Raw genomic sequence first — 18,945 nt, forward strand, 5'->3', positions numbered from 1 at the left:
CTTGTGCTCTTGATGCCCCACTGATGGGTAAGAAAGGGGGTTGTTACGGCTAAAGATGGCTACAGGTGTCCTGTCTGCCCTCTTGACTTCTCGAGGGCAGCTGTATGTTTTGCTAATACATTTAACTTGATAGGAAGAACCTTTTGGCACTCTGCTTTTCTGGCTTTGATAGGAAGAGTTAAGATTATGAAAGACATTTGTTTGAAATGCTATCACAGTTGCTCAATGTGCAACATTTGATACAGGGGTGTGCAAGCAGGTCAATGTCCGGAGAAATTCAAGGACTATTGTAGAGAGATAGCAGCTGTCTTAAGAGGAAGGGCAGTTAGTTATGCTGCTTTGATCGAACCCTTACTCCTAACACAAAACAGTTGTGATTATTACGTGCGTGGAGTAAGTATTAGTTGCTCTGAGATCCATCTCCCTCTGACCGTCCATCTGCCTCCACAAGTGCCGGGATGGATGTACACTTGCCTATGTAGTACAACTGAGCTGTGTCTCCAGTAATGTGATGCATCTTTTTAAATACATTCATTCACTTAGCATATATGGTTATTTTGTTTGGGGGACATAACTGAAATTCTTGTGTGGGGATTGAGTGCATAAGATTGCTGCATGTATTACCTTGCACTATCAATGTCTTCATTTTATGTAGAGGACTTGTCTTTGACACACTCTACGGAAATCTCTTGAAAGTTGATGCCTATGGAAACCTCTTGGTTTGTGCACATGGATTTAACTTCATAAGAGGGTAAGTACAGAGAACCCTTAGCCTCTTTTTAGTGTGTGTGTGTGTGTGTGTGTGTGTGTGTGTGCATGTATACACACATGTGCCCCAGGACAACCTTGGTGTCATTCACCAGGAATTGTTCATCTTACTTTATTATTCATGTGTGCATGTATGTGTGAGTGTGCACACGTGTCACAGTGTGTGAGAGGAGGTCTTAGGACAACTCTTAGAAGTTAGTTCTTCCTTTCCACGTTGGTTCCTTCCAGGGGTTGAATGTAGTCACTAGGTTTGCGCAGTAAGTTCTTACATTAGGCCTTTTCTACCTTGTTTTTTGAGACAGAGTCTCAGGGTTTGGGGCAAGTAGGCTAGGATAGCTGGTCATGGAGCCTGAGAATTTAGCAGTGTCTACCATCCCAGAGCTGAGATTGCAGGTATGTGCCTCTGTACCCTTCGTTTTGATATGTAGGTTCTCAGACTTGATTTCAGGTCCTTATGCCCATATGGCACATGTGGTGATATATTGTGTCCCCCAATTAAACTTACCTGGGGTCAGAGAACAGAATAGCCACTAGACTAGACATAGAGACCTGACAGTGGTAGCACACACCTTTAATCCTAGCATTCGAGAGGCAGAGATTTATCCGATCTCTGTGAGTCAGGGCCGTACTGGGAACAGAGCCAGGCATGGTGGTACACGCCCTTTAATCCCTGCACTAGTTAATCATAAAGGTCTACTAGAGTCAGTACAGACAGACAGGAAGTGATGTAGCTGGGCGGAGAGAGGAAGTGAGATGCAGAACAGAAAGGCATATAGGCGTGGATATGCAAGAAGTAGCTCTCTTTGGAGACTGAGGTGTCAGTGAGGTGAGGTTGGCTGTAGCTTGTCCTGTTCCTCTGAGCTCTCAGTTTTAACCCCAATATCTGGCTTTGGGTTTTTTATTAATAAGACCGTTTAGCAATTCGTCTTACAGGCACATACTTTACCAAGTTCTAAGTTTTGTTTTTTTTTTTAATTTATGTGCATTGGTGTTTTGCCTGCATGAGGGTGTCAGATACCCTGGAACTGGAGTTACAGACAGTTGTGAGCTGCCATGTGGGTGCTGGGAATTGAACCCAGGTCCTCTGGAAGAACAGCCAGTGCTCTTAACCACTGAGCCATCTCTCCAGCCCAAGTTCTAAGATTTTTATTTTTCCTTTTTAATACAGAAGAGATATGCATATAAAAGTCGTTTGAAATTTTTTGAACTATATAACAATTTAACTAACTGAGATTTTAATTAGCTAGTACATTTTAATCTTTGAATGAATATCTCCAGACATTTATATAATGAAAACATTTTAAAACACAGGGTTAAAAATACAAGAGACCCTAAATACAAGGTAGTGCTGGGCACAAGAACACTTGCCCATGGTACTAACTACTCTGAAAGCTGAGATAGGATTCTTGAATTCAGGAATTCTATGCCGGTGCCTGGGTAATATAACAAGACCCATCTCAGTAATCAGAAAAGATGGGGAGAAAGGCTGGGTGTGGTGGTGAATGCTTTAAATTTCAGCACTGTGAGACAGAAGCAGACAGAGGCAGGCAGACATAGTGGATTCCAGGACAGCCAGGGCTGTGCAGAGAAACCCCTTCTCAAAAGAGTAAATAAGTAAATAAATAAAAAAAAGGATGGGAAGATGGGGCAGTAGAGGACAGTTGGATTGTAGAACATTTACTCAGAATGTGAGGAGGTCTGAGTTTGACCCACAAAAGGAAGAAGAAGGCGGCGGCAGAGAGGACGAAGGCACTGATTTTAAACCAAATGACACGGTTTTATAATATTTCCACTGGCTTACTCAGGTGGGAGTTTCTTCCCTAGTAAGAAACATAGTATCTGCCTAGGATTTTTTTGTTGTTGTTTTTGTTTTCTGGCTTTTTTTGGTGAAACATCCCAAGTTTTTTTATTTAAAATAAACCACAGTTGCCAGGTGGTGGTGCTGCACACCTTTAATCCCAGCACTCAGGAGTCAGAGGCAGATGGGCCTCTGAGTTCGAGGCCAGCCTGGTCTATAGAATGAGTTCCAGGTCAGCCAGGGCTACATAATAGAGAGATCCTGTCTCAAAAAAAAAAAATTACAACAAAACACACAGTTTGGGGGCTGGAGAGAGGGTTCAGTGAGTAAGAGCACTTGTTGCACTTGCAAAGGATCTAGGTTCAGTTTCCAGCACCCACACTGTGGCTCATAACCATTTGTAACTCCAGTTCCAAGGGATCTGATGCCCTTCTCTGGCTTCCACAGGCACCTAGCATCATATGATGCATGTACATATGTACATGCAGGTAGAACATTCATGTATATATATATAGTTTTTTAAAATTTATATATATATAGAGAGAGTTTTATATATATAATACAATTTGAAACTGTATTAGAGTCATAGCTGCAACTTGAAATGAAAACATAGTATGCTTTCATGTAATTTTTCTGAATTACTTATTCTTAATGGTAAAGTGGTAAAGTCAATACAATCATATTGGGATAATTAAAAAGACAATGTTTTTGGCAAATACTTTTTCTTGTAAGAGGCGTAAACTAACTGAAATTGTGTCAGAACATCCTCTAAATCTGAAGTCATAGCTGTGTCCCACATAGAATTGGAGCACCTGATACGGTGCTATTCAACAAGCTCTATTACACAACCCAGGCTCAAAGATGTCTCAGTGTACTTGTGAGAATGAAGTGACGACGTGCACATTCACCCTGACCTCTCTGAGCAGGCCAGGAAGGCTGTGTGTGTACCTTCTGTACTTGAAAGGGTGATTTTGTATAAGGAAGCAGGATTTAGAAGGAAAATGATGACATGTAGCATCACCAACCTAAGCTCCTTCATGGTCAGACACTGTCATTGTTATTCAGGGTTCTCTTTATGTCTGAAAGGGATATCATTGCTGTGGTTGTTAGTTGAAAAGAAGGTAGAGGGAAAAAAATGAATAAATTTCAATAAATTTGTTTTACAACCAAACTTACTAACTCAAGATGTTCAAGCCTAAGCTAGGGGTAGTGGTCCACATCTGTAATCATAGCAGGAGGATTAGGGGTTAAAGCATCCTTGGCTACATAGGCCAGTTTGGGCTACATAAGACATTATCTCAAACAAATAACACGATCCATCAACCTGCTATGTTCCCCCTATAAAGCTTCAAAGTAGCTCCTTTGGAAATACTTTTGATAGTATTTCTGAAATAAGTGATTTGTGAGTAATGCAGATTCATTCAAGCTTAGCATGCCACAGTCCTTAGAATCAAAAGGAAGGGTCTTGGGGAAGAGGACAAACGTGGAGGACATGGTTCTAGCGTGCGGTGGTGCTGAGGCTGGGAGAGAGCGTGCCCGTCTGGCATTGTCACTCGTGTCACGAAGTTACCGGGCTTCAGTATTGTCACTGCTCTCTTTCCAGTCCAGAGACTGTTCCTTTGGTTAAGATGCAGCCTTCCCCTGGCTGGAAGTGTAATGGCTAACCACATTCATCAGTCAATTTGAGTTGTAATTGCCAGAAAGTAACTGCACCTGTGTTTGTCTAAGGCCCGAACTGGAGTGAGGGTCTGTTAGCGCTGCTTGCTTCTGCCTGAAGGCCAAGGAGGTGGCTTTCTATTGATTCTTCATTTAATGGAGACTCTGTTTCATAAGGATGACAAACAGGGTGACTAAACCTTGTATGATTTTATGTCCTAACTGGCGCTCATACCATCGGAAGTAAAGTAACTTAAATAGGAATTTACCCAACGTGCACTTAAGTTAATAAGCTTTAAATTTGGTTTTCTTTCTATTGGTGAATCTTTTACCATGAGAATTATTATATTTTATGTATTTTAGACTTTTTACTCTTAGATTCTTTTTATTAATGCCTTCCTCTTTCTTAAAGAGTTTCATTTCACTCTCCAAGCTTCTTCGTGGGGCTATATGTGTACATGCAGGCCAGTGGTTGGTGGCAGGTGTCTTTCTCAGTCACTCCATCTTATTTTGTGAGGTAGAGCGTCTCTGGAGCTCACTGCTTTGTCTGAAATGAGTAGCCAGAGAGTTCCCCTCCTCTGTCTCCACCCTTCTTTCCTCGTTGCTAGGGTTACAGGCACATACTGCAATGCTTGGCATTCACGTGGGTATTGGGTTCTTAACACAAGTTTCTCATGTTTGGGTGACAAGCACTTTACTGATATGAACTGGGCCTTGCAAGTTAAGTAGGTCAGTTCAAAAGTTGGCCTGCTTTCAGTAAAGAGGAACAGAGAAAAATACAGCTCAGATGGGTTAAGGAAAACATGCTTTTTGTTCTAAACTCCATTCAGGAGCACAAATGTCCACTAAGTGTTGGCACAGAAGCCAATGCACCCCTACACGGATCCTTTCTGGATTTTCCTTGCCGCTCTCTCCACATTCACTTCCTGCTACTTTAAATTTGTTTATTTCTTTATTTCATTTATTGACTTATTTATTCTGAGACAAGGTTTCACTGTGGTGCGCTGGATGGCCTGGAGCTCCTGTGTTGACCAGGCTGTCAGTGCTGGGAGTACAGGGGTGAGCCTCTTGTTAGGAGCTGTTTTCCTTAAACCTTTTAAGTTGAATAGTTTCCCTTAGTCTTACAGTTCCTCACAGCGTTATTGTAGTGTTGGCTTGTATGTTCTTGATGTACCTCCCCTAGCACAGTGGGGACCTGAGTGTTGTCTGTGAAGAGGGCTCTTTAAGGGCTCACCTGAGCCTGGTCATCTTCGTAGCTGCCCAGATTTAATATCTGAACACTCTTGCACATAGCCATCAAAATGTTTTAATACAAATTTGAATAATGACTATTTCCTAGCGTTAACATGTTAACTTTTTATATGTCAATTAATTCTCAAAATTTTCTTGCAGACCAGAAACTAGAGAGCAGTATCCAAATAAATTTATCCAACGAGATGACACTGAACGGTTTTACATTCTGAACACACTATTCAATCTTCCAGGTAGAGCACCCTCTGCTTACTCTACATGCTGTCCTTCCTCCCAGGACCACTTGTTGTTACTCAAGGGAGCTAATTAAGTCAACTTGATTATTTTACTTACAGTTTATTAATATCCGTTCTTAATTTTTCAGAGACCTACCTGTTGGCCTGCCTAGTAGATTTTTTTACTAATTGTCCAAGATATACCAGGTATGTTTATACTACCGTTTTCTTTATCCAGTTGATTTTAAATTAATGAACAGGGTTTTAGAGAACTGGCCATTGTAGGTCTTTTCTGCTTTTCTAAAGTGAATTTAGTGCTAGTGAGAGATGCTACATTGCCAGCCTGAGAGATGGACAGCAGCAGCAGCTCCATGCAGGCTCTCACCTCCCACACGGCCCCTCTTCTTGCCAGTGTGCTGCAGCCATGTTTGGAAGGGACCACTTCTGATTGGCTTCTCCTGGGAGTGAAGACGGCCAGCAGAGGTGCTAATTGTGACACCTGAGTGGGAGGTTTGTGTGGTGATTATCTGTCCAAGCAGAGTTACACTAAAACCCCCAACTCATTTCACAGCAGCTACCCAGGAGCCATTCAGGGATGGCCATTTAGTTTCATTCCCAGGCCCAGCAAGATTTCATCAAGGAAGGAGTACTGTTTCTTTTTCTTAAAGCAGAGTTTTGACTAAGTCTTGCACAGGTTAGCGTTTCCTTTTGGGGGAGTTGTGTTGCCATTGCTTGATGTGGAACAGCCTTCCGTGCTGGAGTCTGCTAACTTCTTCCCTGCGGCCACCCACTCAGGGCACCAAACTTGATGGAAAACTGAGTCACAGATAGAAGTGAGCAGCATCTTTGTACCTAGGGACAAGGCCAGAAAGATTGGGGTAGAAGAACCTCTGTTCTAAATGTCTGTTCAGTGAGAACCTGTTTATAAGTGACAAACTTGGTATTTGGGGACCTTGGCCTTTTAGTTTCCATCCAGTATATTATTCTGCCCCCTTGTATTTGCTCACAATTATTATATTCCATCTATACAATATTCTGGCCATTTATAATGCTCAGCTGAATTTTGATTAGGGGCAGTTCCTAGTCAACCACAGCCTGTACCATGTGATGTGGAACCCTTGTTAGTCCCTTGGTCAGTTTGGACACTTATTGTATTTACTCTCTTTTGGATTCCCTGTCATGTTCTTTTCATTTTTCTGTAGTTGTGACACTGGATTTAAAGATGGGGACCTCTTTATGTCCTACCGGAGCATGTTCCAAGATGTAAGGGATGCGGTTGACTGGGTCCATTACAAGGTACTTAGACTAAGCTGCTGCCTTACATGCCTTTTCTCTGGCACAAATGTATGGTCTGACACAAACTTAGCAAGTAGAAATAGAGCAGAATGTGCCTCCTTTTAAAAAAGAAAGTGGTCGGGCGGTGGTGGTGCACGCCTTTAATCCCAGCACTCGGGAGGCAGAGGCAGGCGGATCTCTGTGAGTTCGAGGCCAGCCTGGTCTACAGAGCGAGATCCAGGAAAGGCGCAAAGCTACACAGAGAAACCCTGTCTCGAAAAACCAAAAAAAAAAAAATAATAAAAATAAAAATAAAAAAAGAAAGTGGAGAGGGGCTGGAGAGATGGTTTAGAAGTTAGGAGCACTGGTTGCTCTTGCAGAGGATCCCAGTTCAGTACCCAGCACCCACATGGCAGTTCATAACCATTTGTAACTCCAGTGCCCGGGAATCTGACACCCTCTTCTGGTCTCTCTGGGCACCCAGCACTCATGTGGTGCACAGACATGTATGCAGGCCAAACACTCATGCACATTAACAGAAAAATAAATTATTCTGAAAATCTTAAAGGGGTTAAGAGAGATTTGCCTCCTATTCCTGTCTGACCGTGCTGACAGTCTTTCTCAGTCCTGAGGCTCAGTTTTAGATTTTACTGTTTGCATTTCTGAAACTTATTTAGAAGACTTTTAGTATATGAAATTATAGTTACGTCTTTTGTGGATGACAGCCTATTTAAATGTTGTCCAATAACTCCTACTTGCCTAATAACATCAGCTAATTAGTACTTGATTGATATTTACTGTAAACTTTAATAGGAAATGTCTCTTAGTCTTTTTTTGTCCTTTAAGTTTTTCACTTTGATAAACACAGATTTATTTGTTTGATAGTAAGCACAAGTTTTCTAGTAAAAGTTAAAAACAGATTTATAGTCAGGTGTGGTGGCATACCCACAATCCCAGACACTGTTCAAGGTCAAGGCCAGCCTGGATTACAAAATGGGGCTTGGTTTCAGAGACAGAACCTCAGTTTGTGAGGTGGGCATGATATCTTACATCTGTAATCTCAGCACTTGGGAGGCTGGGACAGGAGGATCATGAGTCCAAGACCAGCCTGGGCTACGGAACAAGAACTTACCCCCCCCCCTTTTTTTTTTAAGTAGATAAAACCTCTTTTCTTAGTTCTTTTCCTTTCTTCCAGGGCTCCCTTAAGGAAAAGACGGTTGAAAATCTTGAGAAGTATGTAGTCAAAGATGTGAGTACTGAGGGGGAAATAAATCTGCACGGTGGAGAAGTGAGTGATGAGTCCGTTTGTCGTGATGTAGACAAGGAAAGATACTTGTAGCGGATTCACAAAGATCTCTACCAGTGTGTAGTTTTACTAGTTTTCCCTGTTTGCTGAGAAGCAAGAAGACGCAGTGTTTAGTTTATGTTTTTAGCTCTAATGATAGCAGCTTGAGAGTCACCATGTGCATGTTGCCATGCTGTGATTGATGTTTTATACTATCTAGTCCTCACAGAACCATACATTAGACTCTGTTGTTACTTCTTTTTTAGATGCAGACACTTTGGAATAAAGAAATACTTAAACATCGTGTGGAAGGCCACACAGTTAGTAAATAGTTAGCCAAGACTCACACTCAGATCTTAAGCACTGCGGTTGATCCATTAAAAACATTCATGGTCGTGACTTGTTACTTAAAGTGTTTTTACCCTGTTAGCAAAGAATGATGAGCACAGATTTAAGAGACATTAGAGATTAGTGGATACTTTGAAAATAGCTCTAGTTCATAGCATTTCACTAATGTTTTTAAATTTTTTATAATTATGCTACAGGGTTAATGTTACTATAAGGAATGCATGGGAAGTATATATATATATGTGTGTGTGTGTAATCACAACTTTTCTGTGAGGCTAAAATTGTTTAAAACAAAGTAATAGACTAGTTATGTACTCAGTGGTAGCACTAGTGTGTGCAAGGTCTTAAGTATGAGCCTCAGAACTGTTTTAGTTTTTTTTTTTTTTTCTTTTAATTTTTTCCCATGGGCTGGAGAGTTTGCTCAGTGGTTAAGAGCATTTTCTGTTCTTTCAGAAGACCTGACTGAGTTCAAGTCGTAGCACCCCTATCAGGTGACTCACAACTGCCTGCAACTCCAGCTCCTGGTAGACCTAATACCTCCAACCTCTACAGGCACCCGCACTTATGTTCGCATACCACACACAGATACATAATTAAAAATAAATTAAGAAAAAAAACCCATCTATACACATACAGAGTCCCAAGATGCAATAACTTACTTTCCTGTAGAGTAAAAGCAGAATGCAGTGATAATTTCTCAGGATTTGTGTCACTGTCCTGTCCCCTTGTGTTTGACCTCTCCTTTCCTTATTGCTTCAGGAAGGAACACTGAACAGTTTGTGGAAAGGGGAAAGGGTGTTTTTGTTGCTAGGCACATCAGTTGTTACACTTTGCTCATCTCTTCAGGTGCGTGTGGGTGTTTCTAGGTAGCACCTGCATCCATCACTTTATTCTGCAAAAGTGCTTTCTAAAGCCACAGTGTGTGCAGTAGAATATATCATAATCTCTGTATAGAATTTTGGTACAGTTTAAAATCAACTTCTAATCTTTAGTATACTTAAATCCTGTACTTGAGGAATCACACAGTAATTTAAACTTTCCAGAAGCAGACATGAGGATGGTAAAAATCTATTGTTAGTGACCATATACTTATTATGAGCTATGTAAAGTATATACATATACATATGTATATACTTTAAAAACCTAATAATGTGGCCTTTTAAACACAGAATTCTGAAACCAACCAACTAATCCTTAAAAGACTTATTGCACTATTCGTATTTGAGCAGATTCTCAGTCTGAGTAAGCTGTAAACACATAACACTGAAGTATTTTGTCACCGTTTCAGGGGAAATTGCCATTGCTTCTGAGCCGGATGAAGGAAGTAGGGAAAGTGTTTCTTGCCACTAACAGTGACTATAAATACACAGATGTAAGTACTTAATGTCTTCATTTGCTTACACAAGGAAGGGCATTGACCTAAAGAACTGTGACGACACTGGAGCCTCTGAGTACGTGGGATAAGGAACATGCTGGAAGCCCTGTAATTTCCTAAGCATTCGTTTTTTACTTTCATGGTGGCTACTTAAAGATTTTAATTTGGAGAGTTATTTAATAGATTTGTGCTGATAGAATGGCTTCTTTGCCTTTTTAGAGCATTATTTATCTAGATCTGAGAAATCACACCCTTTCCATTATACCCCTTGACATTGGTAGTCCTGTAGTGAGAGGTGATGCGACAGGGTTTTGAATCTTAGATATCGAAATTTACCATCTCTTATTTTTAATAGTTTTAAAAAATCATGACTAAAGGATACAGGAAAAAAAACCACACAGACCAAATTTAAACACCTTACCTTTGCTGGTGCAATTATAGGTTAATGGTTCTAGCAAGAAGTTCTGCCCTAACCCAGTCCTCTGCTAGTGAAGTGGCAGTGTAGTATCTCATGTGAGTCGTTGGTTCTCTCTGAGCCCTTCTTTAGTGTTCCTTACCTCCACGTGTTTTCCAGGAGAGCTGGAGAGGGGCATCTGAGTAACTACATACATAAGTACCTAGAAGTTCATATTCTTCCTGAGAAGCCAGCCACCTTTTTGCCTGATGAAGCATCAGTTTTTAACTTCCCCTGCCATGATTTCATAAGCTATAGAGAAAACAAGAATGTGGTGAATCTTATGTTGAAAAAAAAAAAAAGCTTGTATACATCTTGTGCAAAAGTCATATATGGACCTTTCTTTTTTTCCCCCAGAAAATCATGACTTACCTGTTTGATTTCCCACATGGACCGAAGGTATTACAGTAATTTAATATGTACTTTGTTAACTAATAATGAATACATTTAATCATTTTAGAATATTTTGGAAAAGGAAGGAAATGGCCAGGATCCACCTAGAAAAGTCCTAGTTTTAGATGGCCCATTGTTTAATCAGCATTAAAGGAAGTAATCTGGGGCTATCAGAATTAAAAATCTCTGGTAATCTAAAATTTATTAGCTAGAGATAAAATGAACATTTATGTGGTCTGTATGAATAGTATCAGAATAAGTTCTTGAGCAGAATTGTTGTTTGTGGTGTGTAGAATTGTAGATTGAGGGTGATACTCGTTAAAAAGAAACAGAATTTCAATGTGAATGTTCTTGGCAATTTCTAGATTAGTTACTGATGAGTGTTAGCCCAAGAAAGCAGTTAACCTTGGTCTTTAGAAGTCTTTCTGTAGTATGACTATGCTCAGGCTTAACGAACAGACATTGCAACTTCGTCGCACACTTGAGAATTTTAAGCCTAGACTTCCATAAATAAGCTTCAGTAAATGCCACAATTACAGTGTACGGTGCTCTTCATGCTGGCTAACACCATCTCAGAACACAGTGTTAGCACAGTGTCTTCTTTGCACCGAGCTGAAGCCAGTGGCTACCTAGAGCCATCGTTCTAATAGCAGGTGGGATTTCTCCCAGTGCTGCTCCTGTGTTTTAGTTCTGGTGCTGATGGGACCCCTCTCAGTCTGTCCCTTGAATTGTAGCTTGTATCTGCCTAGTTTTTTTCATATTTTGTGTTTGAAAGTATTAGGAAATAAGTTACTATACTCCAGAGAATAATTTAAACTGTTGTTTATCAAAGCCATTTATTGTTTATACCTGTCAGTTTTGAAAAAACTTAATTTTATTTTTAAATTCCTTGTGTGTGAGAGAGATTAAGTATTTGGTGTGCAGTGATGTTTTGTCTCTTGTTGGTTCTGTTCCACCAGCCTGGGAGCTCCCATCGACCATGGCAGTCTTACTTTGATCTGATTTTAGTAGATGCACGGAAACCACTCTTTTTTGGAGAAGGCACAGTACTGCGTCAGGTGGATACTGTAAGTTGAGATGATATGTTCTAATACATTATCCTTTGTGTTCCTTCTTTGCCTGCTTCCCTCTCCTTATCTTAATGGCCATAATTTTTCTTCTTAAAGTTAGATGTTTTGATCTTAACTGAAGTATCCCAACAAAGTACTAATTGAAGAGAATCAGTGCCTGGGTAGAGATTGTGATAAAACGACAGTGCATTTCACAGTTTTCATTCTCTTTACTCAGAAAACTGGAAAACTGAAAATCGGTACCTATACAGGCCCCCTGCAGCATGGCATCGTCTACTCAGGAGGTGAGCTGTAGGTTTGCCTGTGTCTAGACACATCTGCACAGTGAGTGCGGTCTTCACTAACGTGCTCCTTAAGACTTGACTGTGGACAGTTCCGTGGTCTTTCAGCATAGTGCCACGTAGTTCTTCAGGACCAGAACTGTCATCTTCTGAGGGTCAACAGTCGTCTGCTGACCAGAGTCCAGGGGTCGAGTTTTATTGTCACTGAGAAGATGCTCTGTCCTCCTTTGCGGGCTTGTCTCAGTGTTCTGGAACTATTTGGGTGTCTTTTTTCTCAAAGGACTTTCAAGAAGCCCATGTGGATGCATTTAATGTCAAGAGTCAGAAATAGTGGACTAAAGCCAACTTATGAGAGATCTGTGATGGAAAATGGTTATGGTACCTTTGGTGGTTCTGAGGATTGACCTAGGCCTCTTACATGCTAAACAACCACTGTACCACTGGACTCTGTCTCCAGCCCAGCTGTGGTATTTTGATGGTGTTCTTCTTATACTTTGTTGTTGTTTTTTCAAGACAGGGTTTCTCTGTGTAGTCTTGGCTGTCCTGAAACTCACTTTGTAGACCAGGCTGGCCTTGAACTCAGAGATCCACCTGCCTTTGTCTCCCAAGTGCTGGGATTAAAGGTGTGCACCACCACTGCCTGACTAGACTTCTTACTGAGAGCTCTGGTCAGCGGAGGAGGGCTTTAAAGCCTTGACTAGGTTGTACAAAGAATAGTGAACCTTCGTCTCTAAGAAAGGCTCTTCTTTCCCATAATTATTAATTTCTGTAGTATATAGCTGTGCTGCTCTGAATGCTTTAATATGGAAACGTTTTTCTCATTCACTCCTTTTAGGTTCCTCTGATACAATCTGTGACCTGTTGGGAGCCAAGGGGAAAGACATTTTGTACATTGGAGATCACATTTTTGGAGACATTTTGAAGTCAAAGAAACGGCAGGGATGGAGAACTTTCTTGGTGATTCCTGAGCTTGCACAAGAGCTCCATGTCTGGACCGACAAGAGTTGTAAGGAACTGTCACTCTTACTTTCAAATCTTTGCCACAACTAGTGTGTATCTTACATGACAACTTTGACTCAGTTCTCTTAGACAAACCATTACTTTGTATACAAGACATCCAGTGGACACCCCTTGCCATTAATACAGTCTGCCATTCCACACAACTCTAGAATTGGTTTATACACACATACACATCTTGCTTATGTATATATGTGTGCATAAGAGTTTGTGAACCTCGACTCCACTTTGGTCTGCAGTCCGTGTTTCTCCAACCACATCCAGTAGTCTCAGGCTCTCTGACACTCCCGAGCTGATTCTGGGGCGGTAATGGCTCTGAATGCTAATCACCGCTCTTCATGAAGACGGAAGCCAAATTCCCTTCTTAAACTGAGCCGCACAGTGTGCAGTATGTGGTGCACACCTTTCAGTTGGGCTTCAGGGAGCTGCATAAAGGTGTTAGCTATGCAAGTTCTCCATCTGTATGTCCTAGGGTATCACCCTCACTGTGGTAATAGTTACCAACTCTGCCAATTTGGCCTACGTTGATAGGAACTGGCTCCTCTACTCAAAATCTGTTTGGACCTTATTCCCATTTTCCTATGTGGGAAAATAGAGCTTAACAATAAGATCTGTCTCCAAGCTGGTGAGTCTCAATTGATGTAGTACACATATAAATAAAATAGAAATGATGGCTTTTCTTCTCGGTGACAGAACCTAATCTGAATGACTCTTCTTGACCGTAAAGATGATGGAAGAAACCATGTTCTGTACAGTAGATAAACTAGGGCCTGGTTCTCTGGGGAACTCAGGAGCATGCGGCTACTGCTGCCTGTTGCTGCTCCTGTTGTCCACACATTTTAGCTTCCCTCCTGTGAGGTTTTAGAAGTCCTGGTTGATCTGCCACTCTGGACAAGTCACCTGATTCTTAGTCTGTTTTCTAAAAATGGGGCCGGCTGGACGCCTCAGTCGGTGGAGGTGCTTCCTGCTGAGCGTCCCCTGAGCTCAGTCCCCAGAGTCCGCATGGTGGGAACTGTCTGTCCCCACGCTGTGGCACGTGCGAGCCCACACATCCACACACAAACATCAACTTTTTTAAAAAGTCAAACTATCAATAGTTGCTTTGGTACCTGCCCCCAAAGGAGTAGAAGTTAGTGCTTTGGAAGCCCCAGATCAGACATGGCTGAAAGGGGGAGTTGTGGTCAGTGGCTGTCAGGTAGGAGGAGACAGTCGAAAAGGAGATTGTGGGGGTCTGCTGTTGGCAGCGTCCACCTGGGTGTCAGCAAGCTTCCCTGAGGGAGACTTGGGTGATTGATGTGCTTGACTTGGCCATGCTAAGCCCAGGCTGTGCTCTTTGTCACATCTGAAATGTCACCTAAAAGCCAGGTGCTTTTGCTTGGTTGATGTAAAACATTTTCTTTTCCTTTCCAAACTTTAACTAGCACTTTTTGAAGAACTTCAGAGCTTGGATATTTTCTTGGCTGAACTCTACAAGTAAGTTTCCCAGTTCTAAAACCCACCTACCTTTTCAAGAACAAACGACATAGGAATACAGTGTGTTCCTTTAGAGACTTTCATCGTGCTTCCTTCTGTCCCCAGGCACCTCGACAGCAGTAGCAATGAGCGTCCAGACATTAGTTCCATCCAGAGACGGATTAAGGTATCCAGATGGGATTTGGGATAAAATGTGGAAAATCAGTTGTCTCAATCATTTCCACGTGTCTGATTTATGCAGGGACTTGTGTGTAGCTGGTAACAAACAAATGGTTGAATAAGCTGAGGACTATTTTTTTTTTTTTTTTTTAGAAAGTAACTCATGACATGGACATGTGCTATGGGATGATGGGAAGCCTGTTTCGCAGTGGCTCCCGGCAGACGCTCTTTGCCAGTCAAGTGATGCGGTATGCTGATCTCTACGCAGCGTCTTTCATCAACCTGCTGTACTACCCCTTCAGCTACCTCTTCAGAGCTGCCCATGTCCTGGTGAGTAAAGCTGTTTTTGACAGGTCGGATGTACCTTTGGGTCACATCTGCAACCAGTGTTATGGAGTGACATGGAGACAATGCGTATGCAAACCACGCATGGCTTATGTGGTTAGTAAGGAAGTAGACCACGATAGAAACTTTCTGAATATAACACGACTTTCGAAGTCACACTGCACAGTGAAGACTTGCCTCCTTTGGGTAGGTGTGGTGGCTTACACCTGGAATCTCAGCTTTAGTGGGGGACATAGGCAGGAAGATTGGGAGTTCAAGGCCATCTTCAACCACAGGAGAACTGTGTTTAAAAAACAGCCAGGTGTGGTGGTGCGTGCCTTTAGTCCCAGTACCTGGAAGGTGGAGCGAGCGATCTCCGAGTTAGGACTGCATTGTGAGACTCCTTTGTTAGTACTGATTGAAATAAATGTTTTCACATGTCGTCCCGAAACTGCTCTGTTTCAGGACCGGTTTAGGGAGCATAAAAATAAAAGGTAAGGTTTTTTGGTTGTATTCATTTTCATCTGTAGGAAACAGCACAGGCAGCTTAGGTGCATCGGTCCCTGCCGTTGTAGATTTGATACAGACACCGGAGACGAAAGAGGTTAGGATTCGGGCGGTGCTTATCTTTGCTGTGCCTGTAGCCTCAGCCTTTGCTCTGTTCTAGATGCCTCATGAGTCAACAGTGGAGCACACACACGTGGATATCAATGAGATGGAATCTCCTCTCGCCACCCGAAACCGCACCTCCGTGGATTTCAAAGACACCGACTACAAGCGGCACCAGCTTACAAGGTCCATTAGTGAGATTAAGCCCCCCAACCTCTTTCCACTGGCTCCCCAGGAGATTACACACTGCCATGATGAAGATGATGATGAAGAGGAGGAGGAAGAGGAAGAATAAGGAGGCAAACTAAAACCCTGAGCACCCATCCACAAGTCTGGCAGGACTCACGGGGCAAGGGTGGTCTTGTTTAGATTCTATTAGGGAGGGTGGGAGGACCTCATCAAAAGTACATTTGGAAAGTTTCTGAAGGCTTTAAATAATTCTAATCATAGCTACTCACTTCAGTTTTGTGTATCTGTATTCTCCGCAGATTGTGCAGAGCTGTAGGAAGAACAGGTACAAAGTCAGGCGGAGCTGCATGCAGATGGCACCCTGTGGTTGTGATGGTGTCTCCTTGTCTGTCTGCCTCATCAGTCTGTCATCTGCATACACTAAGGGTAGGAGAGGGTTGCAGAGCCTAGAGCCTGGTGGGAAGAGGTGAGCCACAGTGCCGTATTCCTACAAACCCCACTTTTCCAGTGTGTTATACAGTATTGTCTATCAGTGGAGAGATACCTTGTGTTCATTATCAAGTGTAGTCCTCTGTCAGGTCAAGTTTCCTTCCGTTAGCTTCTGGGTTTCCTCTGTGGCCCTGGCCAGGCTGCTGCTGTGTGGTGCCTTTGTGGGTCTCCCTGCTGGAAAGCGATTCTAGACTAGACTGGAGGGGTTTGAATTTGAGGCAGAAGTCCTCCTCCTTGCTACATTTTTAAAGATTGGTAGCACAAATGCTTTTTTCTTATATGAAAACAATCCTTTTGGGGAATGTAGGTAAAGATAGAAAGGTTCCCAGAGAACAGCAGGAACTGCCTTCATCAGCATGGGCTGCAGGAGCGCCCTGCTCCCGCCCACGCAGACGGGAAGGGGCGCTATAGCAAGAGGTACAGTCAGAATCTGTTCCCTTGAGCATCCTGTGGGAAATGACTTCCTGCTCTGAATACAGCAAGAGCCTGTGAATATGAAGGCACGTGACTGCCTGCCAGTGCGGGGAGGTGCCCCACCCACACTTGGAAGGGTTTTAACTCTCAGTTCTTTTTTTCCATTCTTGGACCTGGTCACTAGGGTACTGGCTGCTCTAGAGCTCAGGGAAGTGTATGTCTAATGCTGACATCTGCCCGTGTGAGGTACAACTGTGACATCTGCCCGTGTGAGGTACAACTGTCAACTGTCACAGCCTTTGTTGGGCCTCAGGTGGCTTTAGGGTTGGCATCTCTTAAGGGAAATGACATTTTCAAAATTGCTAACTATATCTGTATCACTTTTAGTTAAAGAACATGCTTTATGTACAGTGTTTCATAGGTATAAAGGTTTTTTCACCAAGGTTTTTGGCTTTTTTTTTTTTTAAGACCAAGTTTACCTTTGTAGTCCTGGCTGTCCTGGGACCCCTATGTAGAACAGACTGGCCTTAAACTCACAGAGATGTGCCTGCCTCTGCCTCCTGGGTGCTGGGATAAAGGCGTGCTCTACCATGGCTGGCTTGTTTTAAAGTCCTCATTTGATAGGTATGGAACACAGCTCAGCAACTGAGCCAAGGCCTGCAGCTGCACGACTCCACTAGCTGTGGCTTTAGAGAAAGTCATACTAAGTAACACGCGGTCCGACTGGTATCTCGGGAACATGTGCATGGACAAGTAGATCTGTTTTTAAAACTAGAGACTCTGATAGCCGCCATGCTAGTCACTAACTGTTCTCATTCAGGTTGATGTTACAGTGTTAAGTCTTCTCAGGCCCAGATCAGCTACAGTCACCTTGCTGCTAGCAGTGCGCACACTCCTTAGTTTCCCTTTAGAGCTGAGGTGGACACTGCTCTGCTCTGCTTTCTCTCCTTTGTGTCGTATCTCTGTAACAGTTTGCTCCAGATGACTTAGGGGGACTGCATGGAGAGCGCACAGTCGGGAGAATTCCCGTGGAGTCACATTTTCCTCAGGATCATCAGAGGGGGCTGCTAACGAGCTAGGGCTCCACGAGGGAGCAGCAGATGATCCCCTGCTCAATGTGTGCTGGCAGTCTGCATGGCAGGTGACCGAGCCGCTGTGACTGGACATTTCAAAATATAAAACGTGAAAGCTCTGGCTGTCCTGGAACTCTCTGTAGCCCAGGCTGGCCTCGAACTCAGAGATCCACCTGCCTCTGCCTCCCAAGCACTGGGATTAGAGGCGTGCGCCACCACCGCCCGGCTTCATTGATTTCTTAAACCTCAGTAATTTAGATAACAGTGGCAGACTTTCCATCTTTCTTGAGAACCTTTTCTAGGGATTTTGTAAACACTGCTCAATTTTCAGGCTTTGTAGAACATCGGAATTCAGAAATCCCTTCTTCAGTGCTGGACTGGACTCCAGTCCTGGAGTGTGTGGCACTGGGGATCCCGGTGTTTCCTGGGCAGGGTCCCACAGCTGGATAGTTGACCGTGCACACTTCTCCATGAGTGTCTCAGGAACCATTTGAAGCAGAGAAAGTTCAGTGTTTGTTTTATGTCCAAGATTTTCTTCTGCCGTAAGCACAGGTCTGCTGAGATCTATAAAGTAAGCCACCACCCCCATCAAGCTACTCCAAGATGCTTTTTAAATTTTGTTTTAAATAGAAAAACTGAGCTACAAAACCCTAAGTCACATTGTTTTTAGAAAGCCACTTACAAAGCTATATGCAGTTACATCTCAGATTTAAAAGTAGCTTGTCTATGTTTAGATATTTCTAAATCGCACTTACTTGTTTAAGAACTTTAAAGTCCTGCAATTTTTCCAAGGCTTCTTGGGCATTTTAAAATACTCTGCTTATTCATCACGAATAGCCTGAGATAAACAACTGCATGTTTAAGTCTGTATTAGGACAGGAACTTGGCCCACATTCCATGTTATGGAAACTATTTAACCTCTTTCTGATGGTGGGAAAATGACATGCAGAAGTCATTGCCATCCCATCAGCAGCCCCGTTCCTGTGAGGCTTGAGAATTAAGGCCTCAGTACTCAGTTTCTCATGGCAT

General features: G+C 42.7%; 1 protein-coding gene across 9 annotated transcripts in view; it reads left to right on the forward strand.

Moving 5' to 3' along the window:
* Positions 1–17,286, forward strand: part of Nt5c2 (5'-nucleotidase, cytosolic II) — a 148,501-nt gene extending 131,215 nt beyond the window's left edge. For 7 of the 9 annotated variants that reach the window (XM_052760649.1, XM_052760651.1, XM_052760655.1 and 4 more), the window contains 14 exons: positions 656–751; positions 5,615–5,706; positions 5,838–5,895; positions 6,891–6,984; positions 8,159–8,212; positions 9,885–9,968; positions 10,783–10,824; positions 11,778–11,885; positions 12,106–12,172; positions 13,005–13,175; positions 14,608–14,659; positions 14,765–14,825; positions 14,972–15,148; positions 15,810–17,286. In XM_052760649.1, coding sequence (XP_052616609.1) covers positions 656–751; positions 5,615–5,706; positions 5,838–5,895; positions 6,891–6,984; positions 8,159–8,212; positions 9,885–9,968; positions 10,783–10,824; positions 11,778–11,885; positions 12,106–12,172; positions 13,005–13,175; positions 14,608–14,659; positions 14,765–14,825; positions 14,972–15,148; positions 15,810–16,046 — 1,393 coding nt within the window. In that variant the 3' untranslated portion in view covers positions 16,047–17,286. Of the gene's footprint in view, positions 1–655; positions 752–5,614; positions 5,707–5,837; positions 5,896–6,074; positions 6,199–6,890; positions 6,985–8,158; positions 8,213–9,884; positions 9,969–10,782; positions 10,825–11,777; positions 11,886–12,105; positions 12,173–13,004; positions 13,176–14,607; positions 14,660–14,764; positions 14,826–14,971; positions 15,149–15,809 lie in introns of those variants that run through there. The other 2 variants (XM_052760658.1, XM_052760657.1) reach the window with 2 other exon arrangements.
* The last annotated feature ends 1,659 nt before the right edge of the window (positions 17,287–18,945 follow it).

Source organism: Peromyscus californicus, unplaced genomic scaffold (genome assembly GCF_007827085.1).
Source record: "Peromyscus californicus insignis strain IS unplaced genomic scaffold, ASM782708v3 Scaffold_4__1_contigs__length_199733344, whole genome shotgun sequence".
NCBI lineage: Eukaryota > Metazoa > Chordata > Mammalia > Rodentia > Cricetidae > Peromyscus > Peromyscus californicus.